At 47.5% G+C, this 25,012-nt stretch overlaps 1 protein-coding gene and 2 long non-coding RNA genes across 6 annotated transcripts; 1 reads left to right on the forward strand and 2 right to left on the reverse strand.

Annotated features, from left to right (window-relative positions):
* Positions 1–378: 378 nt before the first annotated feature.
* DHODH (dihydroorotate dehydrogenase (quinone)) lies at positions 379–9,477 on the forward strand. 4 transcript variants are annotated; one of them, XM_082712336.1, is made up of 9 exons: positions 379–509; positions 2,769–2,981; positions 3,112–3,311; positions 4,494–4,576; positions 6,567–6,754; positions 7,359–7,472; positions 7,908–8,061; positions 8,238–8,397; positions 9,098–9,477. In XM_082712336.1, the coding sequence occupies exons 1-9, from the start codon at positions 489–491 to the stop codon at positions 9,150–9,152; spliced, it is 1,188 nt and encodes a 395-aa protein (XP_082568462.1). In that variant the 5' UTR covers positions 379–488; the 3' UTR covers positions 9,153–9,477. The 4 variants fall into 4 exon arrangements, with proteins under 4 accessions (XP_082568462.1, XP_082568461.1, XP_082568464.1 ...); XM_082712335.1 differs by having other exon boundaries at positions 433–509; positions 7,908–8,044; XM_082712338.1 differs by lacking the exon at positions 379–509 and adding an exon at positions 546–634.
* Positions 3,320–6,560, reverse strand: LOC309853827. The gene is made up of 3 exons (XR_014305973.1): positions 4,773–6,560; positions 3,846–3,992; positions 3,320–3,661 (listed from the first exon to the last, which is right to left on the reverse strand). It is a non-coding gene; the product is annotated as an uncharacterized lncRNA (long non-coding RNA).
* LOC309853826 lies at positions 8,474–22,978 on the reverse strand. Its single transcript, XR_014305972.1, has 3 exons — positions 22,680–22,978; positions 14,981–15,059; positions 8,474–8,690 (listed from the first exon to the last, which is right to left on the reverse strand). It is a non-coding gene; the product is annotated as an uncharacterized lncRNA (long non-coding RNA).
* Between the last annotated feature and the right edge of the window lie 2,034 nt (positions 22,979–25,012).

Below are 25,012 nucleotides of genomic sequence, written 5' to 3' on the forward strand. Positions count from 1 at the left end.
GTGCTGATGGAATCTTCTCTGAAGTCAACTCGGGTATCTTACACAGTGCGGTCTTTCATTCCCTATTTACGGTGTCTGATACATACTCCCAACACGTGCTTTACCGAGAGCTTTCAATTTAAACGATCATGATATTGGTGAGCGCGTTGCTTACAACTGAAGATCTACATATGCGACGTCTCTCGCCCACGTCGCTGGACCAGAAAACCGGGCCGTGCACCCCCCAGCGCCAGCGACCCGCAGCACCGCACAGCTCAGAGACTAAGTACCGCGCCTGGGGCGGAAGGGGCGTGGCCGCCGTGATTGCGCGCGGCGGCATCCAGCCACGCCTCCGGGGCGGAGCGAGGCTTTTTCCGCCACCGGGAGGCCGGCCCCACCCTCTTGCCCGGCGATTGGTGAAGTGGCAGCAGCGCGGCAGTGATTGGAGGACTCACAGCCATCTCCTCCAATGGAAATGAGCCAGAGGCGGGTCCAGAGGCGGAAGGAGCATGGCGTGGAGGCAGCTCAAAGTGAGTTGAGAAAGTGGGCTGTGCAGTAGCTAGTATTGCGGGCGAGGTGTGGGGCAAGAGGAGAATAGAGGGCTAACGTGAGCGAGGTGTGGACGGGTTTCGGCTCCGAGATCGTGGGGCCCCGGGTACGTCTGTGCGTGTGTGGAGGCACCTGCAAATGCCAGTGCGTGTGCATGAACACGCGTAACAGCACGTTCGAGTCTGGGTAGATGCAGGTCTTTGCCAGCGCACGTGGGCCAGACCTTTACTGACCCCGACACACGGGCGTATAGTGAACACATGACCGCCTAACACCGTGCGCAGGATCCCACGTGCAACGGTCCTAACCCTTCTAGATGAAATTTTAGGGCGGGGGCTTGTGAACCGCGTCCAGATACTTGCTGACATTAAGGGGGCGTTCTACAATCCGCTGCCATTAGAAACAAGACAACAAATACTTGCTTTGTATTAACAGCCGGGAGTGACCCTCAAGGGCAGATCTGACCCCATCACTAACTTGTGTAGGGAGCAAAACTCAAATCTTTATTCTGGCCAGGGTCCCTGCTTATCTCCCCAGCTTCTTTTTAAGTCGTTCTTTTCCTTATTCCTTGGTTTCCAACAAGCCCTTCTCCTTCCCCTCTTCCTTGGATGCATCTCATTACCTTCTGCCACTGAGAGCACCTTTACACTTTTTCCTGAGCCCCACTGCGTCCTAGTTAACTCCTATTTATCCTTTGGATGTCAGCTTTTAGTTGCTTTCTCAAGCAAGCCTTCCTCCACCTCGAGGTTCTATTATTACCCTATACGTTTTTTTCTTCATAGCAATCCTCTCAGTTACATGTTTGCGTGATCATTGACCAATGACTGTCTCCTCCTGGGATTGTCCTCCTGTTGGGCAGATGATTGACTGACTGAATGAATGACTCATCACCTGGCAGTGATAACCAGAGAAAAAGCATTATGAAGCATGTTTTGAATAGGATTGTGATTCTTGAGTCATTAAGACCTGATGCTTCTTTGATAAAAAAATATTTTGCAACTGCTTTTATTATCCTGAAGTAGAATTTATGTATATAATGTGGTCTGTCTTTGTATTATTTTAAAAGTTCAACTAATGTCCTAACTGGAATATAAAAGAGAAATTGAAGGAATTTATAATAAAACATGTATTGCAGCATGTAAGTGTGATGGCATGACTCAGTGAGATATAGTCAGATGTTTAAGTCTCTAGATATTCTAGTGCCTCAGGGACGCCTAGGTGGCTCAGTCGATTAAGCATCTGCTTTCACATCAGGTCATGATCCCAGCGACCTAGAATCAAACCTTACTTGGGGCTGATCAGTGGTGAGCCTGCTGCTTCTCCCTCTGTCTGCTTCTTCCTCTGCCTCACACTCCCCCTGCTTGTGCTCAGGCTCTCTCTCTGAGAAATAAATAAAATCTTTTAAAAAATTCTAAAAAAAAATTCTCAGGTATATTTTATTGTCAAACACCCAAGCAAAGCACTATACCATTCCTGAGCTCTCTGAAATGGGGAATAATCCTTGGTAATGTTCTGTGTAAAGCAGTGTAGTTATCCCTCAGTCATTGAGGGAATTGCATTCCTGGAAAAGTCTGTGCAGGAGATAGTTGTGTTTATGTGGTGGACTGTAGGCTCAGATAATATGAATAGATATTTTTTACATACTGAGTGTCAGTAAGATGTTCAAAAGTCATACAGGACAGGAACAATTCATCTAATAGCCTACAACAATGCAGGATGTCTGCCTTTACGGAGTCCTCCAAAATACCTACCACAGGTCCCCTAGGAGGCGATACTGCCTCTCTTGAAACCTCTGGCTTGGAGTCCTTCAGGGCACGATGAGTGTCAGAAGTGTGGATACAGGGGCGCCTGGCAGGCTCAGTGGGTTAAAGCCTCTGCCTTCGGCTCAGGTCGTGATCCCAGTGTCCTGGGATTGAGCCCCACATCGGGCTCTCTGTTCGGCAGGGAGCCTGCTTCCCTTCCTCTCTCTCTGCCTGCCTCTCTGCCTACCTGTGATCTTTGTCAAATAAATAAATAAAATCTTAAAAAAAAAAAAAAAAAGAAGTGTGGATACAGCCACTGAAAGTTGAGGCCAATGTGGGAGCAGGACTAGAAATGGAGGAGACCAGAGTTAGCAGAAGGCTGGGGATGTTTCTTCATGTGACATGTCTTTATGTCCTGTGTGTATGGGTGTAAAGGGCACAGCGAATTTACTGCAGTCTGCCTTGTGGGACTCTAAATGGGCCTTTTTTCTCCCCCAGAAGCGGGCCCAGGATGCTGTGGTCATCCTGGGGGGTGGGGGACTTCTCTTCACTTCCTACCTGACAGCCATGGGGGATGAACATTTCTACGCTGAACACTTGATGCCGGCGATGCAGAGGCTGCTGGACCCCGAGGCAGCCCACAGGCTGGCCATTCGCCTCACCTCCCTGGGGCTCCTTCCTCGTGCCACATTTCAAGACTCTGACATGCTGGTAGGTGCTCTCGGAACACCTTCTGACTAACAAGCTCTATAGGTAATTCTGACCTCGATGGGCTGTGGCCTGCCCTTGGAGAAATACCAGGATAGCCCGCGTATGTCTGGCTTTGTTTCCTTCTTCCTAGGAAGTGAGAATCCTGGGCCATAAGTTCCGAAATCCAGTTGGAATCGCAGCAGGGTTTGATAAGCATGGGGAAGCTGTGGACGGACTTTACAAGATGGGCTTTGGCTTTGTGGAGATAGGCAGCGTGACTCCGAAACCTCAGGAAGGAAACCCGAGACCCAGGGTCTTCCGCCTCCCTGAGGACCAAGCCGTCATTAACAGGTGGGTGAACAGCTCTACCGTGGAGGCCTCCTTCCCCGCAGGGCACTCTGCGATGTAAGATCTGCCGGTTTTTTCTGTCCTACAGTGTGGACATTTTCCTGCTATTTAGAATGTTCAGGAGCTGTGTTGAGCATCTCCTGTGTGCAGGCAGAAAAACAGGTTTTGGTATTCTACTTTAACACACATACACACTGTAGCTCCGAGAGCTACATGACTTACCTGTAATCTGGAGATCATAAGCGGGAGAACTTGTGTGCAGATGTAGACTTGACTTTAGAGTTTGTGCTTTTTCCACGTTGTTATTCCAGTGCCCTTGCCCAGCACTGTCCAGTAGAAATAGAATGTGAGCTCTGCGTGTAACTTAACATATTCATGTGGCCACAAAAAAATAAGAAAAAGAAGTGGGTGAAGTTAATTTTAATAATATATTCTATGTAATTATTGTTTATGGTTATTATCTTTAACTCTAAATCATGTATTCTAAATGTCATTTTAACATATAATCAAAATAAAAATGATTAATTAGCTATTTACCTTCTTTCATTGGTACTAAGTGTTCAAAATCCAGGGTGCGTGTGACTTACAGCGTGCTCGGTTTGGGCTGGCCACATTTCAGGTGCTCAGTGGCACATGTCGCTGGCAGTTCTTGCATTGGACCGTGTAGTCCTGGCCTTTAGTAAACTGGAAAATTTAATAGTCCACATGTACAGCTGCTTTTAGTAAGAGAGAGCCTTCTAGTGTAAAGCCCTTCTCTTTGTAAGCCCTGGGCAATATTCACTACAGCGAACCCAGAAAATGAAAAGTCTATTCTTTTTGGTATCGGAGTTTTGAGAGCCTCCTTGGGAGATTCTGATCAGCATCTTTGGGTCCGGTGATGGCCTTCTGGAAGACTGCCCTTGGGAAATTTTATTGGGCCGCACATCCTGTTTCATCATGCTTGTTTCAGGGAAATTTTCCAACATTAGAAACGAAGTTATTGACTTTCTGTTGCAATGCAGGCTGGGATCGGTATTTCCAGGCAAAGTACTTTGGAAGTCTAAGAACTGACTCTGATTTCTTTTTATCCTGTTTCTAAAAATCAGAAGTATAGTGGAAATGGCCTTGAAGCCAGCTCCCCAAAGTCTCTGCCTTCTGGCTGAGGGCTCTAACCTAGTCCCCTCTCTACCCACGTCTGTCCTCCAGATACGGATTTAACAGTCACGGACTCTCGGTGGTGGAACACAGGTTGCGGGCCAGACAGGAGAAACAGGCCAGGCTCACAGAAGGTAAAGTGGGGGTGCTCTCGAGGGACTTTCTTCCTTTATTGGAAGGAAACCTGTGGGAGAAACGTCAGGAATATTCCTAGTGAAATAAACATGACTGAGCAATAGGAAAAAAACCACTATGGAACTAGGGAATTTTCCTGACTTTATCACAGCCGCCAAGATTTTAACTGAATTTTACAGTTTAGCAAAGACTCACTTAGTTTCTGCCTCGTTATATAACCTGGGTTATATCATAACTGGGGCAGCTTGGAAATGAGCAAAGCAAAGCGGCTCCTCTGTGGTCACATGGGTGGTAAAGACATGAGCAGGCCTTGAGCGCCGTCTTCCTCCATCTTGCTTTATGGTCCCTTTGTGTGTCTATAAATAATGCATGTTAATTATAGAAGCATTAGTAAATACAGAGAAGCATAAAGAAGGCCATTAAAATGACTCATACTCCTTCCTATTTGGGGAGAGCTGATCCTGGCATTTGGGAAACTATGCTTATGACTTGTTCAGAAACCCCCATTCTGGGATGCTTCCATATGTTCTCCGGGGACTCTGTTTTGCTGTCCCTCAGGATGCATGTGAGTGTGTGTAGCCCTATTTTGTCCTCTCCATACCTTCCCAGTCGCCCTCTGAGATTGTGTGGGGCTGTGGCCATTTTCCTCATTGGGTCCCTCTGGACCTCTTTTCAGGAGTTTAGTCTCGTGTTCTCTGTTCTCTAAGGAACAGAAATTGCAAAAGCTGTGATGCCTTTTTAGGACGGAGTAATTCAGGAATTTCTAAATTCAAAGTCTTAGCCCTTTGGGTAGCTAATTGCTGATAGAGGATCCATTAGCTGCATGAAAGGGATGCTTTTTTTTTTTAAAGCCAGCTTACCTGCTCAGGGAACAATCAGCTTACAAATGGTTTGGCTTGGTGGAGGCTGGACTTGGGAAGTCTGGAGGTCTGGAGGCCTTGTGGAGCTTTTGTCTAACTGAACGCTAACCCCCTCCTCACCTCCCTTCCCCCACGGTAGATTTACTTTAAAGCTGACGACTAAAAGGATGACTAGTTTAGGATATGAGAAGGTGGGATGCTGCTGTTTGAGCCCACCAACCTGACACACATTTTGGGGGCTTACTTGCAGTTCCAGGTCTTTTCCCCATCACCAGCTGGAAGAAGCAGTGAGCACCCCTGAGGTATCCGTGACCTTTGCAGATAGGGTGGTCGCTTAGAAGTACAGACAACTTCTTGCTTTGATGGATAGCAGGTTTCTGAAATGTTTTTCTTAAAGTCCAAAATGCAGTTCGATAATCCCATGGGTTTTTAAGTTGGTTGGCTTAGTACTTACTGTGCAAACAGACATTTTGGAGAGCGAAGGGTGCAGGCATTAATAATTATGCCCAGCCTTAGGCTGGATCCTGGAGCCCTGGCATGAGCGCTCACCCTAGTTATGAGGGGGAATCCCTTCTCAGAGAGCTGAAATTCTAAGTTATTAAAGAGTTGTACCTCTATGCTTTAGGCATGATTAGTAGAAAACATTTTCCAGTATTGTAGACATATTCTTTAATTTTGCTTTTTCTTCATCACTGCCCACCGGGTCACGTGACTCAAGGCCAGCAGACAGCCCTTGAGTGTAAACATTTGCCCCTTCTGACATGCCTGTGGATTTCCAACGGTCCGTATGACACTTATGAGCTCTAGCTTTTTATCACTAGTATTTGCACTCCAAATTGCTCCATTTTCCATTAAATTAAAAAAAAAAAGAAAAAGGGCACAATGCAGTAAAACAAGCTAGTGGTTGCCCTGACACTGCTGCGCCAAGGCGGTGAGCTCCTCTGGGTCCACCGGCCGCAGCACCCGCCGCTGTCGTGGTGTTTGCCCACCGGTTCGGGAAGGTCCCGTGCAGAGGTCAAGACCTACAGGGCTGTTCGCTGGCCGGCCGGCCGTGTAGTCAAGGACGTTGTGAGCTTGTTAAACTGGAAATGGCATTTGGGGACAAAATCTTGACGAGCGATCTTCACAGAGGGGCTACCCCTGGGAATAAACCTGGGGAAGAATAAAACCTCGGTGGACGCAGCTGCGGACTACGCGGAGGGGGTTCGTGTCCTGGGCCCCTTGGCTGACTACCTGGTAGTGAATGTGTCCAGTCCCAACACCGCGGGGCTGCGGAGCCTTCAGGGAAAGGCGGAGCTGCGCCACCTGCTGACCAAGGTAGGCAATTACACGTCCGGGCTCCGTTGGGCCGCCGTTCCAGCCCACTCCTTTCCGGTTCTTTCTCCAGAGGGAAGCTTCATCATCACTGCTGAGGAGCCGGCCTTAGCACCTGGACCGATAGGGCCCCCTTCTATCCTTGAAATCCCCTCTGGTAACCCTGATTACGCTCAACAGTGATTAATGACTCAGTCACCTGTTCCTGCTGTTACACCATAAGGTCTGAGAGAACAGGGGCCTGGGTCTCTCTGTCTCTAGCAGTGAGCACACTGAATGAATGAATTGGATGACTCTTTATCAAATAGTATTTTTGACAGTAATTCCTTGTTAGGAATTACTAACTTTTAAGGAAAGAAGTCTAAATAAACCTTAATAGATTAGCTAATGCCAGTGACAACACTAGGGATTTAATCTTGGGGATCCCTTGGTTCAAGAGAATCAGATTCATCTTCATGGGGTCCTTGGCATAACTGAGAGCTTTACTTCCGGAAAGGGAGATGGTGCTGGTGCTTCCGTGTGAGAATGAGCTGATGTGTGGCTGCAGTCCTGTGCACTGGGGGCTGTGGCCTCAGGCGACCCCGTCTCTGGCCACATGTTACTGTAGGTGCTGCAGGAGAGGGACGCTCTGCAGGGAGTGCGCAAGCCAGCCGTGCTGGTGAAGATCGCACCTGACCTCACAGCCCAGGACAAGGAGGACATCGCCAGCGTGGTCAGAGAGGTGCGAGTCGGGCTGGGCCCTGGGACACCCCTCCCTGCCTGCGGGTTGGGGGCATCTGGCCAGCTGGGCTAGTGTGCGGTTTCCTTTCTGTGATGGTGAGAGCTGGGGTTTGGTATGTGCCATGATGTAACCCGACACGGAATACAGGGCGAGTGTTTGGAGGAGTCCTTTCCCTGTACTTCTTCCTCCCACATTCATCCAGCAAGGGGTCTGAGGCTAGCGCTTGCAGCTTGGGTCAGACTGGGGTATTCTGTCACTGTCTCCAGTGTGACCCCAGGTCCCTGTGTCATAGGAGAGTGGTGGAAATACAGACTGAACCTGGAAATCCTGGGTTCACATCCTAGTCCACCACTTATTACCTAGGGGCCTTGGGCAGGACAAAAGTAAGTGGTTCTCACCAGCCCTGACTGGAGGGCTTTCTCTCTCTCACTGCAGCTGGGCATCGATGGACTGATTGTCACCAACACCACAGTGAGCCGCCCTGCCAGCCTCCAGGGTGCCCTGCGCGCTGAAACTGGAGGGCTGAGCGGGAAGCCCCTCCGGGACTTATCCACCCAAACCATCCGGGAGATGTACGCGCTCACCAAAGGCAAGAATTCGGTCCCTGTGTCTTCACACTTGTGTGAGGCTCGCCGGGCTCTGGGGTTTGATCCGAATCAGGGTTCCCTGAACTGCTGCACTCAGCAGGGGCTGGAGGGTGGCAGGCACACTGAGGCTTTCATGTTGCCCAGCTGTCCTGACGCTGTTGCATGTGCTTCGGTGCAGGCGGAGTCCCCATCATCGGGGTCGGCGGTGTCAGCAGCGGGCAGGACGCGCTGGAGAAGATCCGGGCGGGGGCCTCCCTGGTGCAGCTGTACACGGCCCTCACCTACTGCGGACCGCCCGTGGTGGGCAGGGTCAAGCGGGAGCTGGAGGCCCTTTTGAAGTGAGTGGGGCCACGGGTGGCTTGAAATAGGAGAACTTAAATGTGGCATCAATTTCAAAGATTCAAGTGAAGGAGGTGCTATTCACTGTCTCTATTTATTCCTCATTCAAAAAGGATTCAGAAACACAGGGCAAGGGGGCCCCTGGGTGACTCAGTCACTGGGTGTCTGCCTTCGGCTCGGGTCGTGGTCCTGGGGTCCTGGGATCGAGTCCTGTGTCGGATTCCCTGCTTGGTGGGGAGTCTGCTTCTCCCTCTCCCACTCCCCTTGCTTGTGTCCCTCTTTCGCTGTGTCTCTGTCAAATAAATAAATAAAATCTTAAAAAAAAAATCCCCCCCACACACAGACAGGGAAAGATGACTGTGTTGCTTCTCTGACAAAGGACAAACAGGGCCGAATTCAAGATTAACTTCCCAGACAGTGTTGTCTATGGGCCTGAGGAGTTTGGGCAGCTACCCTGTTCAGTAACATTGGCTTGAGGTCAGGGAGCTGGAGCTGTTAATACTTGACATTGATTCTCTTCCCGGTGTGAAGACTTAGATGGAAATTCCTCTAGTTTCCTGGGCGAGGACCACAGAGGAGGCACGAGGCATGCCTCTGGGGGAGACAGAGGCAGGGGCAGTCAGCGAACATGAGCTTCCAGCGAGAGCAGGAGCTGTCCTTCATCATTTGCTGAAATTGCTTTGTTTTCTCCTTTTCCAGGGAACAGGGTTTTACGAGAATCACAGATGCCATTGGAGCAGATCATCGGAGGTGAGGACGTTGTCGGTGGCAAGCCTCATGTGGAATCTTCTCACTAAAGCAGGAGGGTCTCTGTGGCTGGATTGAGAGAGGAGAGCGACGTCCCCCACCCACAGGAGCCCTTCCTCTGGCCCAGCTTTTGTCAAAGCCAGTCACGAGTGTCACCAGAACCAACGCGCGGCTTTCTTTAATCACTTGTTGGACCACAACTGTGTTAATGATTCTTTCTGGACTCAAATCCCATTAATATTGTAAGGACATTAAATATTTGAGGGAAAAAAAATCATGAAAAAATCCACGAAAAAAAAATCATGGAAAAAATAAAGCCATTTAAAACCTGATTTAAATCCCAGCCCTACCTGGAGGGCCCCGGGCTTTGCCCTGATACTGTAGGTCCTCGTGGGTCTCTGCTGTCTGGGGTTTGCATCGAGCTTCTGACGAGCTTGACTCTCTTTCATTCTATCTTAACTTTTATTTACTTAAAGTTTTTCACTTTATTTTGAAAATACTTCAGACACAGACAAAGTTCCAAGAATCGGGCTTGTGGGTGGCCATCCTCTCTCTGTCTGCATGTTGTCTTCCCTCTGTGAATCTGGGTCCTCAGCTTTTCTTATAAGGACACGGGTCATGTCAGAGTAGGCCCCACTCCCACGACCTCAATTTAATTTGGTCCCCTCGGTAAACATAGGATCTCTGCAAATAAGGGCCCGCTCTGGAGGTCTAGGTTAGAAGATTTAACATAGCAATTGGGGGGAGACACGGTTCAACCCATCACAGGAAAATGGGCTCGCTGTCCCCTTTATTATTTGTGACGTGGGGGGCCATCGGGCAGACAGGTTCTCAAGGTGCTTGAAGACTTTAGACAAGATGCTAAAGAGGTGTGCAGTAACTAGAGAGACTGAGCAACACCAGTCTTTTCAATACCGAAAAGCAAATGGCGGAGAGAAGCTGGAAACCGTGTCTGGGCAGTGCTGTTAGGTCTGGTGCACCTTCACAGCTGGCAGGAAATCACCTTTGTTCTCATCACCTCAGTACGGATTTTATTCTTTTTTTTTTTTTTTTTTAAAGATTTTATTTATTTATTTGACAGAGAGAGATCACAAGTAGGCAGAGACGCAGGCAGAGAGAGAGAGGAGGAAGCAGGCTCCCCGCTGAGCAGAGAGCCGGATGTGGGACTCGATCCCAGGACCCTGAGATCATGACCTGAGCCGAAGGCAGCGGCTTAACCCACTGAGCCACCCAGGCGCCCCAGTACGGATTTTATTCTCAAGTCGATTTCTCAGAAGCTCTGCAAGAGGCCCAGGATGGTAATGGCGCTTACGGGTCCCGTTGCCTCGTCGTTGAATCTTGGCCTCAGCTGGGCCCTCCTGTGTCGGCTCACTTTCTTGCCACGAAACCAACAGCTTGTCTCATGCTGTCCTTTTCAAAGACCTTTCTCTTTTTTAAAAAAATAGCCCCAAATAAAAGTCATGGACCTCTTTTCCCCTGTAAGTAACTCTTTCCCAGAGGTAATCACAGGTAACTTTTGAATCTTTATAGATTTTTCCAGAAAAATTTTTTAATATACAAACACATATGTTCATAGCTATCTTTTTATCTCTCTGTGCAAACATGTATAGAATAATTTTAGGAAATTAAGACAAAGAAGTGTTTTTTAATACCAAGTCCTATGAGAGTACATTGCTGGTCTAATGCCCCATCATCCTGAATACTGGAGTGTGGCTTTCTTGCAAACAAGTACATTTCGCTGCACAACTGCAACACAACCATCAAAAATCAGGAGAGGAGCACAGACATGTCACTTCATCTACAGGCTGTGTGGTAGGCAGCATTTCTAAAATGCCTCCCCCATTCCCAATGCTCTGTCCTCATCTCTGGAGCCTAGCAACGTGATGAGCTATCCCTCCCATGACTGTTAAGTTACGTGGTTTAATGTTGGAGCCACCTTGAAGACAGATTATCCAGGTGGGCTCCATCTAATCACATGAGCCCCATGAAAAGCAAGACTTTTCTCTGGCGGAAGAAGACATCAGAGAGACCAGAAGTATCAGAAAGCATCAAAGTGTTGCTGTTTTGAAGGCGGGTGGGAGCATGAGAAGGAAGGTGTTGGCCCCTGGCTGGTAGCCAGCAAGGAAATGGATCTCAGACCTGCAGCCACAAAGAGCTGGATTTTGCCAAACACTTCAGTGAGCTTAGAAGCAGATTCTTTCCAAACTGTCTGAGTAAGAACCCAGCCTGTCCAACGCCTTGGTCCCGGCCTTGTGATACCCTGAGCATAGAACCCAGCATATGGGGTGTCTGGGAGTCTCCGTCAGTTAAGCGCTGGACTCCTGATCTTAGCTCAGGTCATCATCTCGGGTCCTAGGATTGACCCCTGCAATGGGCTCCCTGCTCAGTGTAGCGTCTGCTTGAAGATTTCCTCCTCTCTGCCCCTCCCTCTGCTTGTGGGCTCTCTCTCTCTAAATAAATCTTTAAAAAAAGAAAAAAAGAATCCAAGTGAGCCTCAACTACTGATACAAAACTGTGAACTGGGGTGCCTGGGTGACTCAGTCGGTTGAAACTCCGACTCTTGGTTTCCGCTCAGGTCATGATCTCAGGGACCTGGGATCAAGCCCCTTGTTGGGCTCCCTGCACAGTAGGGAGCTTGCTTCTCCCTCTCCCTCTGCTCCTCCCCCTGCTTGTGCTCTGTCTCTTTCTCTCTCAAGTAAATAAAATCTTAAAAAAAAAAAAAATCAAGATCTAGGGACGCCTGGGTGGCTCAGTTGGTTAAGCAGCTGCCTTCGGCTCAGGTCATGATCCCAGCATCCTGGGATCGAGTCCCACATCGGGCTCCTTGCTCTGCAGGGAGCCTGCTTCTCCCTCTGACTCTGCCTTCCACTCTGTCTGCCTGTGTTCGCTCTCACTCTCTCTCTCTTACAAATAAATAAATAAATAAATCTTTAAAAAAAAAAAAAAAAAAAAAAAAGATCTACATGGGGGCAGGGCTTCTTGCCACTGGGGGCGGGGGTTTTGCTGCTCCCAGGCCCTCTCAGTGGACAAGTAGGGAATACACATGTGTGTCAGCACACACACACACACACACACACACACACACACACTTCTATATATTGAAAACCATGAGTTCAGACTGATGCCGTCAAATCCAATCCCAAGGCGCACCTGGGTGGCTCAGTGGGTTAAGCCTCTGCCTTCAGCTCAGGTCATGGTTCCAGGGTCCTGGGATCAAGCCCCACATCGGGCTCTCTGCTCAGTGGGGAGCCTGCTTCCCTTCCTTTCTCTCTGCCTCCCTCTCTGCCTACTTGTGATCTCTCTCTCTGTCACATAAATAAATAAAATCTTTAAAAAATAATCCAATCCCAAATCACAACGTTCATTCTAGCTTCTTCCCTCCCTGTACTTGTGACTCCCGTCTGACAATGGAAACGCTGGCTCTCTTAACACTTACTCTGTTTTCTTATTTGGCCCATCCTCTCATGTATATCTTATTCCCGGTTTCCACTCTCTGCAGAGTGTGGGCATCCTTTTCCCTGCTTGGGGCCAGGCACCCTCCGCCCTCCCCCCACCCCCTGCCCCGCCCTGGCCCTCCTAACGCCCTGCGGCTCTGACACCTGCTCCAGGCTGCTCCCGCAGCAGACATCCTCCGTACACTACTGACGCTCTGATCCCTGTGTTGGCCTGTCGACTCTGTGTTCACTTTCCTGGTTGGCGGGGACTCTGAGGCTCCTCACCGTGTGCCCCCTCCACTGCCTTTGCGGACATGCCCCCTCATTCTGCGTGGGCTTCCATGCTCTGTGCCACCTGCTTGTCTTTTGCCCCATTGCGGGCACCTGCCTTGTTCTGCGCCACCTGATGGCTTCATGACTAGCTGCTTGGGAAAGGGAAGGCATCAGGAAGAGTTACTCTTTGGAAGGTTCTCAGTTGGAGACAGACATTCTGTCTCTTAGCACAGTTGCACAGGTGGCTGTTTCTCCCTTGAGGACCAGAGTAAGGAGTTGGCTTGCGTGCAGGGGCCATGTGAGAGAAGGAGTAGGAATTCTTCTTGATTCTCAGAATGTTGCTCAGAGCCCAGAGAAGCCCACAGTGCTAGGAGACATAGACTGACAATGCCCACGTAGCCCTTTGGGGCCCAGGATCATTGAGTGGAATGGTGCTCCGAGTTTCTAATACCATTTGCTAATACATTGTTCACTCCTATATTTTATGTTCTGTGCATAATTGGCCTGGCCAATTTCACATTAGTTAAATATAAGCAGTTAGTAAGTTAAAGCTTATTCTGCAACTAGCTTTTTTCACGTACCATCATGGAATTTTTCAGTGTCCTTTAAGATCTACCATGTATTTTCTGACAGAACTCTGGTTTTCGACAGCTGTAGACACACCAATGATTACTGATGGCGTGTGTAGGCTGTCTTCACGGTTCCCATCACAGACGGTGCTGTAGTGAGTGTCTTGGTTTATGTATCATTTGTTCTTCTAGTAGAATTTCTGTACAATAGACTCCCAGAAGTGTTACTGCTTGGGCAAAGGTTAGAGGCACTTACATTGTTGATAGTTAACTGCTAAATTGCCATTAGAGAGAGGTTTGCCAAGTTTTACTTTCTCTCCAGCTTTGTAAGGGAGGGACTGTTTCCTCTTATGTTGCCCCACATGTGACTTTCCAACTGTGGGTCGGGAATAAGCTGTTCTTCCTTCTCTACTTTCTCCCTGGGAATAGCTTACATTATGTCTCTTCCTTGTGGACAAAGAAAACAGGAACTGTGGGTTTAGCAAGCCACCTTGGGCTGCAGCCAGATTGACTGCCACATCCGTTTCTATGTGTGTGTGTGAGAGAGAGAGAGGCTTCCACCAAGTCAGACCACAGGGAAGGAAAACATAAGGGGAATAGTTTTCTCTGGGTTCTCTCATTCTTACCTGTTTGGGTCAGCCTCCGGCTGGTGGGGCCTACAGGAGGGCACAGTGCTGTATCAGAAGGGGCTGGGGTTCCTTCCGGCAGTGGTTTCCCTCAAAGGGGAAGGTCCAGGGGCACCTGGGTGGCTCAGTGGGTTAAGCCTCTGCCTTCAGCTCAGGTCATGATTCCAGGGTCTTGGGATCGAGCCCAGCATTGGGCTCTCTGCTCAGCAGGAAGCCTGCTTCCCCCCCCCCTCTCTGCCTGCCTCTCTGCCTCCTTGTGATCTCTGTCTGTCGAATAAATAAATAAAATCTTTAAAAAAAAATAGCCCTTCTCTGCTGACCTTCCAACGGGCTGCTCTGGCTCAGGTGCCTTAGCCAGTACCTTTTGTCCTGTTATCCATGCGGACGGGAGCAGGAAAACATCCCATCAGAAAGGTGTTCTTGAGGTCAAGCAGGAGACTGAGACCCATAGTTGAGATGATTTGCTCGTCTTCATCTCAGGGCCAGCGGTGTGACTCGGATAGCTCAGGAGTTTGCTGGTGGCATTCAATCAGTGCCCCTTGGCAGGAAAAGCGAGTGTGCAGGACATTGGGGGCCCTTCAGCTCTGCTCTCAGGTGTAGGCTGGAGAGCACAGGCCCCATCTTGAAGAGACTGTACTCTTCTGTTCCAGCTGGCTGGCCACCCAGGAGGGCCAGCCAGCATCTCATTGGCTCAGAGAAGGCAGAAATCTGCCTGTTTAAGATCTGAGCTGATGCTGTACCAGTCCCTGAAAACTGGGTTGTGGACCAGATACGAATGAAGGTCTCTGATTCAGGTGTCTGGCCCATTCCATCCTGCGGCAGTAATTAGGAGCTCCCAGGAGCCAGGAGCGCCCGCTGGGGGACGGTTGCAGGGCTGGGAATAATACCAGGGGAAGGCCCACCCCAGGGAGTGCTGTTCACTCCCTGACTTACTGTGGTTGGGGGAAGAGCGCAGACTTCAGAGCTCGACCTCAGGAGACTCACTATTCCTGCTGATGCCCCATCTTTTCACCTGGAAAAACAATGGTTTGGAGGATTAAATGATATCCTTACCGCAGCTTTTACAAAGATGTGTACTGTGTCTCTGGCACATTAGGTACTTATTCGCTGTGAGCAGTCATGTTAATGCTGTGTGCCTCAGTTTCCCAAATGTAAAAGGAAAAGAAGGACATTGTCCATCTCAAAGGGCTGGACAAAGTGAAATAGTGCTTATCACTTCCTACCTGCCTCATGAAGATTATTTTAAATATTTCTCATCATCACAAAAGTCCTGCAAATGGGTAGTATTATGCTTGTATTTAACAAACAAATACAGGGATTGAGACATTAAGTAACTTCCCCAAACCAGGCAGCCAGCGATCAGCAGAACTGGGCCTCGGCGCCCAAGTATCTCCTTCTGATGCAGGTAAAGGATCTCACAGGACATTCAGAAAAGCATTACTAGGGCGCCTGGGTGGCTCAGTGGGTTAAGCCACTGCCTTCGGCTCAGGTCATGATCTCAGGGTCTTGGGATCGAGTCCCGCATCGGGCTCTCTGCTCAGCAGGGAGCCTGCTTCCTCCTCTCTCTCTCTGCCTGCCTCTCTGCCTACTTGTGATCTCTCTCTGTTAAATAAATAAATAAAATCTTAAAAAAAAACCTTTAAAATAAAAGAAAAGCATTACTAGTCCTCTTTCCCTTTGTTTTGCCTTCAAAAAAGTTCATCTTCTTTTGGGGCTCTTGGTTGGCTCGGTTGGTGGAGCATATGACTCTTGATCTCAGGGTTGTGAGTTCAAGCCCCATGCTGGGCATGGAGGGTACTTAAAAAAAATGTTCATCTTCTTTTAACGGATAGACTTCCCCCGTGTAGAATTAATTTTTTAAAAGCCTTCAGAGACACTGAAATACGGTGGTAGAATGGAGTTTGGTGATCAAAGCTCAGAACCTAGGAAAGGTGGGGAACCTTCTGAAGACACCTCCATGCCAGCCAGGGCTGAGCCTGAAACTCCAAGACGGAGCAGCTTGAAACATCAATGACTTCTCATCCCACACAGCGTCTCTGGGTCAGGAATTCAGGAGCAGCTCAGTAGGGTGGATCTGGCTCAGCCTCTCTCATGAGACTGCAGCCAGGATGCTGGCGGGGGCTTCAGTCAGCGGAGGCTTAGCTGGGGCTGCAGGATCCCCTTCCAGATGGTTTGCTCCTGTGGCTCGGGAGGAGGCGCTGGCTGTTGGCTGGGTGAGTCAGTAGATCTCTCCACACGACTCCCCAAGGATCCTCAAACCATGGCATCTGGCTCCCTGCGAGTGAGTCATGCAAGAGAGGAATGCAAGGTGGAAGCTGCAATGCCTTTCATGATACAGTAGTGCTGGAGTCATAAACTGTTACTTAGGCTGCTTCATTCTGGTCATTAGAACAGGGCTGCTGGTTCTAGTAAAACTAACAAACACAAGAAACAGGATGCAGTTTAATTTGAATTCCAGATAATCGATGAATAAACTTTTAGTATAAGTATATCCCATGCAATGTTTGGTACATACTTATGCTAAAAATTTTTTGGCGTCTATTGGAAATTCAAATTTAATTGGGTATCATTTATTTTATCGGGCAACGCTATGTCAGAAGCAGGTCACTTAGTCCAGCCTACACTCAAAGGGAAGGGAAAAATGGCTACATTTTTGAAGGAGGAAAACCAAAGAATTTGTGGAGATACTTCTAAACCACTACAAGCAGAATTTTGAAAAGATTCATTTGGTTATGGTGTTTGTGGATGTTTGCATGGGAGTGTCATGGGATGAAGAAGTTCTGGATAATAATCTTGTACATTTGTAACTTTACAGAAAACTACATACAATATCTCCCTTGGTCCTCAGACAGCCCTGTGAGGCAGGGGAAGCAGTGGTCATGATCTTTATTTTACAGATGAGGAGGCGGAAACGCTCCACAGATGTTATGGGTACAAATGGTGGAAGGAGGACAGATTCTTCTGGTTTCAAGTCTAGTGTGTGTTGTACTCTACCCAGCAGTGTCTTCGTACACCACTGATGCCTTCACATTATATGATGATGATTTTGTGTAGTGGATTCATTTTCTACCTCCTGTCACGTTGCTATTTCAAGTGGGTGATGGCATTTGTGGATGTTTGTTGCTGTGCTGTATCCTGGGTAATGGGGGGAGAAGCTAAGGGCCAAGATGTAGTCCTCTCTCTCCACACTCACAGGCTCTGGAATCCACCCTGGCTGACTGTGGGGGGCCAACCCACTAGCAGACCCTCTGAACAGAGTGACTCAAGAGTGTCCAAAAGAACATCATTCCCTTTTGCCAGGAGGCAGCCAGTCTCATGCGAGGCTGTGCCAAACCAAATGGGGAGTTGCTCTCACCTAATTTTTATCACAAGGAATTTAGACATAATTTAAACATTGAAAGAATAGTGTAATAAATATTCATACCCCCTACTCTTAGACTCAGTAATTCTTACTATCTTTTCCATGTTTTCTCTATTGATATTTTTACCTATTGATATATTGTATTTTGATATACCATTTTGAGGGAAGTGGTGCATGTGGGAACTTTTCATTCCTAAGTACTTCATAGCCTTCAGCTTCTAAAAATAAGGACATGTTCCTATGAAACTGTAATTCTATCATTACAACTAAGGAAATTAGCTATGATTCTCAAATATTTTCTGACATTCAGTCCATATGCCAGTTTTCCCTATTGTCTTCAAAATACCTTCCACAGTCAATCAAGGCTCACCTATGTGTCTCTTTAGTCTTTTTAAAAATTAGAACAGTAAACCTAACCAAAGAGGCAAAGAATCTATACTCAGAAAACTATAAAGTACTCATGAAAGAAACTGAGGAAGACACAAAGAAATGGAAAAATGTTCCATGCTCATGGATTGGAAGAACAAATATTTTGAAAATGTCTATGCTACCTAAAGTAATCTACATGTTTAATGCAATCCCTATCAAACTACCATCCATTTTTTTCAAAGAAATGGAACAAATAATCCTAAAATTTATATGGAACCAGAAAAGACCTCGGATAGCCAGAGGAATATTGAAAAAGAAAGCCAAAGTTGGTGGCATCACAATTCCAGACTTCAAGCTCTATTACAAAGCTACTAAAAAAAAAAAAGTCATCATCAAGAGAGTATGGTACTGGCACAAAAACAGACACATAGATCAGTGGAACAGAATAGAGAGCCCAGAAATAGACCCTCAAATCTATGGTCAACGAATCTTTGACAAAGCAGGAAAAGAATGTCCAATGGAAAAAAGACAGTCTCTTCAAAAAATAGTGTTGGGAAAATTGGACAGCCACATGCAGAAAAATGAAACTAGACCATATCCTTACACCATACATGAAAATAGACTCAAAATGGATGAAGGACCTCAATGTGAGACAGGAATCCATCCAAATCCTTGAGGAGAACACAGGCAGCTACCTTGAGGAGAACACAGGCAGTTACTTCAGCCGCAGTAACTGCTTCCTAGGAACATTGCCAAAGGCAAGGGAAGCAAGGGCAAAAATGAACTATTGGGATTTCATCAAGATCAAAAGCTTTTGCACAGCAAAGGAAACAATCAACAAAACCAAAAGAAAACTGACAGAACAGGAGAAGAAGATATTTGCAAACGATGTATCAGATAAAGGGATAGTATCCAAAATCTACAAGGAACTTCTCAAACTCAACACCCAAAGAACAAATAATCCAATCAAGAAATGGGCAGAGGACATGAACAGACATTTCTGCAAAGAAGACATCCAGATGGCCAACACACACATGAAAAAGTGCTCCACATCACTCAGTATCAGGGAAATAAAAATCAAAACCATAATGAGATATCACCTCACACCAGTCAGAATCGCTATAATTAATGCTGGTAAGGATGTGGAGAAAGGGGAACCCTCCTACACTGTTGGTAGGAATGCAAGATGGTGCAACCACTCTGTAAAACAGAATGGAGGTTCCTCAGAAAGTTGAAAATACAGCTACCCTATGACCCAGCAATTGCACTACTGGGTATTTACCCTAAAGATAAAAACGTGGTGATCCGAAGGGGCATGTGCACCCGAATGTTTATAGCTGCAATGTCCACAATAGCCAAACTATGGGAAGAACCTAGATGTCCATCAACAGATGAATGTATAAAGAAGATATGGTATATATACACAATGGAATAGAATACTATGGAATACTATGCAATAGTATGGAATGGAATACTATACAGCCATCAAAAGAAATGAAATCTTGCCATTCGCAATGACATGGATGGAACTAGAGGGCATTATGCTGAGTGAAATAAGTCAATCAGAGAAAAACAATTATCATATGACCTCCCTGATAAGACGAATTTGAGAGGCAACGTGGAGAGGTTTGGGGGGTAGGGAAGGAAAAAATGAAACAAGATGGGATCAAGAGGGAGACAAACCATAAGAGACTCTTAATCTCACAAAACAAACTGAGGGTTGCTGGGGGGAGGGGGGTAGGGAGAGGGTGCTGGGGTTATGGACATTGGGGAGGGTATGTGCTATGGTGAGTGCTGTGAAGTGTGTAAACCTGGCGATTCACAGACCTGTACTGCTGGGGCTAATAATATATATGCTAATAAAAGATAAAAATGATTATTATTATTATTTTTTTTTTGTCAGAGAGAGTGAGCACAGGCAGACAGAGAGGCAGGCAGAGGCAGAGGAAGAAGCAGGCTTCCTGCTGAGCAAGGAGCCCGATGTGGGACTCGATCCCAGGACGCTGGGATCATGACCTGAGCCGAAGGCAGCCGCTTAACCAACTGAGCCACCCAGGCGTCCCGATAAAAATTATTTTTAAAAATCTAGAAAAATAAACCTCTGAAGATATCAGGTCAGTTGGCTTGTAAACAGGTCTACATTCTACATTTATTCCCAAAATAAAGGTTATATTTTAGCTTTTGAGCTGCATTGCATCTGGGTGTGGATATGTGATCACATCCTACTGAAAGAGATATAAATGGAAGCATTGTGTATAGCTTCTGGGAGGTTTCTGTTGCCTGGAACATGGGTATGATAACCGGAGCTCTGGCAGCCACCTTACAACTGAGAATCAGGGTCACTACAGAGGCAAAGAGCTTCTTTGAATTTCCAACACCAGCTTTGTAAGTTTACTTTCCCACTTCTTTTGAGAAAATAAAGCATTGTGTGCTTAAGCCTCTGTTATAGGTTTTTCTTCCATAGGTCGCCAAATTTAATCCCAGCTAAGGCCAGATGAAAGCCTACTGTAATGTTTTATTCGCCTGTGAGATATGCTAATCTGCTTTCTACTTGGCTAAGACATATTTCAAGATTTCTCTTTCCTGGGGCGCCTGGGTCCTGGGATCAAGCCCCGCACGGGGCTCCTTGCTCTGCGGGAAGCCGGCGTCTCCCTCTCCCGCTCTCCCTACTTGTGTTCCCTCTCTCCCTGTGTCTCTGTCAAATAAACAAATAAAATCTTAAAAAAAAAAAAAAAGGGTTTCTCTTTCCTCCAGATCTCGGTTGCTAGTGCCAGACCATCATGTTACCTAACCTCTAGTGTTGACTGAATCTTGGCAGCAAAATGTTCTTTAAGAGCCTTGTGGTTCTAACTGTGAGAAGTGAAGTGAGCGTGGCTTCCATGTAGGAGAATGGCAGGGGACACGTGCATGTGCGGGAGCAGAGCAGGGAAGACCTGGAACAGGCGCACAGCTAGGCTTGTGAAACACAAACCCGAGCAGTGACTCAGGCGCAAGGCTCCAAAGGGCAGGGCCTTTAGGAGAAGAGATGTGGTAAGCATGCCATGCCGACTCCGCGCTCCTGCCAGCCCAGGAGAGGCTTCCTGGGGTTCAAACACTCTATCTGGGAAGTGTCCCACGGGAAACACAAGGAGTCACAGCATGTGGAGGCCGTCTGGTCGTCTGGTCGTCTGGTCGTCTGGTCACGCCACCTGATTCCCATTCATCGCTAGGGCTGACTGGGTGGGTCCAGGAACAAAGCTGTGCCTCGAAGGTCAGAATGTTTCCCGGGGGCAGTGGCAAGAACTCCCCCACCCCCTTCCCAGGCTTGGGGAAGACTCTTAGCCTTGGTGTTGCCATTTCGGTCTTGGTTATTTGAGAAATCGGCCAGCCTTTTGAGCTTCGACCACTCTGCTGGATGTTGGATTTACAGTCCTCTAATGGATGCAGTCACATCTTCCTACCTTAAAGCAAAAAGTGTGGATCCCAAGTCTGGGGACCCAAAAGCAATCATTTTGCTTAGGGCAGAATTTCAACTATATTTGAGACTCTGGCATAACCAATGAAGCAACGTGTGCATGAGAGACAGAGAGACAGACAGAGAGAGACAGAGACGGAGAGACAGAGAGAGAAGAAGGCTGACCCACATTCATTTGCTCTTTCACTTTCTCATTCTCCCAACAATAATTTCCTGAGATTCTGCTTCCTGCCCGGGGCTGGGCTGTGTGCTGGGGATGAAGACCACTGAGCTTTCTTACCATCTCTTCGGATCTCAGAAGAGACAAATCCGAACACAACTGACAGGAATCCAGTGGGACACACTCTGCAACAGGGGAAGGAGCCCAGTGCCTCCCTAGAGGAAAGGAGGCACCTGGGGGCAGAGCCTCGGGCAGCTGCCGTAATTTCTCTGTGTGGCTAGGACTAATGTCAGACAGTTTCCTGGGGCCATAATTATGCCAATCCCTAATTTCTTGCAGAGTTTTAACACCACTCCTTCTAGAGAGATCTATCATGGGACCGGAAGGGATGGCTCAACTCTTCCAGGAACCTGGCTGGCACTCTGGGGACATAGTTCCCAAATGCTTCGCTAGGCAGTTTTCCTTGGTGTGTTTGCTAATGCTTTTTGCAGCCATGGCCCACGTGGTCTTTGGCTGCTTCCTGGAGGTGATGCCCCCAGGTCCTGGCAGGGTGGGGTAGGGGTTTGGGCGGGGGGAAGGGCATGGGGCTGGGGACTGCTCTGCTCAGAAGAAGCCCCCACTTTGCTGCTACAGGCTTCTTCTGCTTTGACTGTCAATACTTTAGGGTCTTCCCTAAAAAACAGATGTGGAGGGGCGCCTGGGTGGCTCAGTGGGTTAAGGTCTCTGCCCAGGTCATGATCCCAGGGTCCTGGGATCGAGCCCCACGGGCTCTCTGCTCAGCAGGGAGCCTGCTTCCCACCACCCCCCCTTCCCCTCACCTGCCTCTCTGCCTACTTGTGATCTCTATCAAATAGATGGAGTAAGTCTTTAAAAACAAAAACAAGGGACGCCTGGGTGGCTCAGTTGGTTAAGCAGCTGCCTTCGGCTCAGGTCATGATCCCAGCGTCCTGGGATCGAGTCCCGCATCGGGCTCCTTGCTCGGCAGGGAGCCTGCTTCTCCCTCTGCCTCTGCCTGCCATTCTGTCTGCCTATGCTCGCTCTCTCCCCCTCTCTCTCTGATAAATAAATAAAATCTTTAAAAAAAAAAAAACAAAAACAACAAACAACAAAACCCCCCTAAAACAACAACAACAAAAAACAGATGTGGAGCCTGCAAACCCCCTTTGGAGTTGAGTCTCCTTCGCCCTGTTTGCACGGCCCGCGAGTTCGTCTCTGTCCAGGCTCCACTCTCTTTGCCTCAGGCTTCTGATCTCTTTGGCTTTCCAAGAGGCCCTCAGTCTAGACTTACTGGAGGCGCGAACGCAGTGCCGTCCTCAGCTCTCGGTTCAGCCTGCGGTTCTGCATTGAAATCCTGTCCACAGCCCGCACTTCCTGGGGCTTGCTGGTGGGGTCCTTGCTCCAGTTCCAGTCTGCTGTCTCCATAAATGGGTGTGCCGACTTAGCCTGTGCTGGGAATTTCTGGAGGTGCATACACAAGGGGTTTATTACGATTATAATAATGTTAAAAAAAGAAACAACAAGCCCCAAATGGAGTCACATCCCCATCCCCCGCAACAGCAAACCAAGACTTAACTACAGTTTCAACATTTTCCGGGAATGTGACCTTTTAAAAGTCAGTCTGGAATTTCCTGGTCAGCACTGGCGAGATCACCTGCGTGATAAAAACCCTGCTTGTTCCTTCCCCCCTTAAAGAAGACGTCCTGGCCAGAAACAACCCCCCCGTTCTTAGCCTTTCCTTGTTTCTTTGTGCAAATAACTTCCTTGCTCTCCCTTCTCCTATAAAAGCCTTGTTTTGTACAACTCCTCAGAGCATGGTTTTCTGCTTGCTAGATGGGATGCTGCCTGATTCATGAATCACATAATAAAGCTAATTGGATCCTCAAATTTACTTGGATGAACTGTGCTCTTGGACAATATCCTTACACCTTTGACCTCTGACCAATTTCATACTGGCAGATGATATTTGAAGTTTTGACAGACTCCCGTGGGTTTACCAGCTCTGCTTGGCTGTCTTACTGATAGGAAGCTGGTTTGAGGATGATGTTTGATGTAAAATCTTGAAACTTAGCAGTTCCTCATTTATAAAGTGTCAGGATCGATGCTTTTTGGCGGGGGGCGGAGGGGGTTGATGCTACTTTTGAGAACCTTTTTAAAAAGCTCAGGACATCAGTATGTACGCCTGTCAGTGACGCAATTTTCAGAGGAGAATTGGTGGCACGAAGGAAGCAATGTCCGTATTCCAGGCGCAGTGGGATCTCATCATTCCTGGGCCCTGGTGGCCGAGGGGAAGTGAGATAACCGAGATAAGCGAGAAAGAGGAGGGATGGTGGGAACATGTTTGTTTAATTTTCTTATCAAGACAAACTAAAATTTTGAACATGTGCTGTTCCGAATTCAGCACTCACTAAGGTCATGTACACTCCCGGGAGAACGTGGTGGTTCTCATTCCGTGGCGGCTCATGGCACTTGTGTCCACAGGATTCCATCAATTCTGAAATGTTGATTATTTTGCCGCTTTTAACATCTCTGAAATTGACATGCATCTTAAATTGATGGCATCTTAAGCATTTTGTCCAAGTTTAATTGGCAGGGTTTCCTCCGGCTTATAATTCATAGCATATTAAATGTGATGAAATGTGGCTGTGGTTCCCGGTGTGGGGCGCTCGAGGGCAATGGTCAAGAATTCTTGAGATGTTTTATGGCACAAAAGCTGCTTTTATGATAGAACATGGACAGGACCAGTGGGCAGAAAGAGCTGCACTTAGCGACTGTGAGGAGTGACTGATGATGTATTTCAAGTTTGTGGAGGAAGGGTGGGTAGAGATAAGGTAAGTCTCTAAGGAATTTCTGTATGGGGTGAGGGCGTGTCCACAGAGCTTTGGAAGTCTGGCTTTTGTCCAGATAATGTCGCTTTTAGTCTGTAGTGATGAAGGCAGCATGAGTTCCTTGAACAATGTCAGGCTCGGCACATCTCATGTGTTTATCAGCGGCTTGCAAGTTGTAAGGAGATTGAATTTTACCTACACTTCTCTTGTCTTTGTTCTCCTCACCAGTTTCTCCACTTTGGCTATCTTTGGAAAAAAAAAAAAAAATCCTAATGACTGGTGCACACTAGCATGTATTTTTACATAATAGGGATGGGGTTTGACCTGGGCATCAGGATTTTTCAGAAACTCCCAAGAGATTTTAAAGTACAGCAATGTTTGAGAACTGTTAAAGTACAGTATATCTGCCTTATTCAAGCCTTTTCCCAACTCCTAGGTTTCACGGACAGCATCCTCACAGATTCCACTTATAGTATATGGTGCACTCCTCTGTCTCAATTCATGATGTCCTTCTAACTCCATCCACTAATTATTTTCTTACTAGAATGTCAGCTCCAAAAGGGCAGGAATTTTGTTTGATTTTCTCTCTTACATCCTCAGCACCTAAAACACCTAGACACATTGTAGATGTTTGATAAAGATTTAATGAATGAATGAACAGTTCTTCTTTTATATTCAGTGCCCTGATAAACTCATTTCTCACACAATTTCCAATAAATGTGGTATTATATTTAGATGACTTCCCAATCTGGTCATGTTTCCAGTGGTCATCTTTTAGGTCTCAATTTCATATAAA

The sequence above is a fragment of the Mustela nivalis genome (genome assembly GCF_964662115.1).
Source record: "Mustela nivalis genome assembly, chromosome: 18".
Classification (NCBI taxonomy): Eukaryota; Metazoa; Chordata; class Mammalia; order Carnivora; family Mustelidae; genus Mustela; species Mustela nivalis.

What these genes read in the sequence shown, in the direction of transcription:
- DHODH (XM_082712335.1), top strand. Translation starts at nt 489, where the DNA reads ATGGCGTGGAGGCAGCTCAAA. An exon ending in TTCAAGACTCTGACATGCTG is followed by an intron (nt 2,982 to 3,111) that starts GTAGGTGCTCTC and finishes CCTTCTTCCTAG; the next exon opens with GAAGTGAGAATCCTGGGCCA. An exon ending in GAGCTGGAGGCCCTTTTGAA is followed by an intron (nt 8,398 to 9,097) that starts GTGAGTGGGGCC and finishes CTCCTTTTCCAG; the next exon opens with GGAACAGGGTTTTACGAGAA.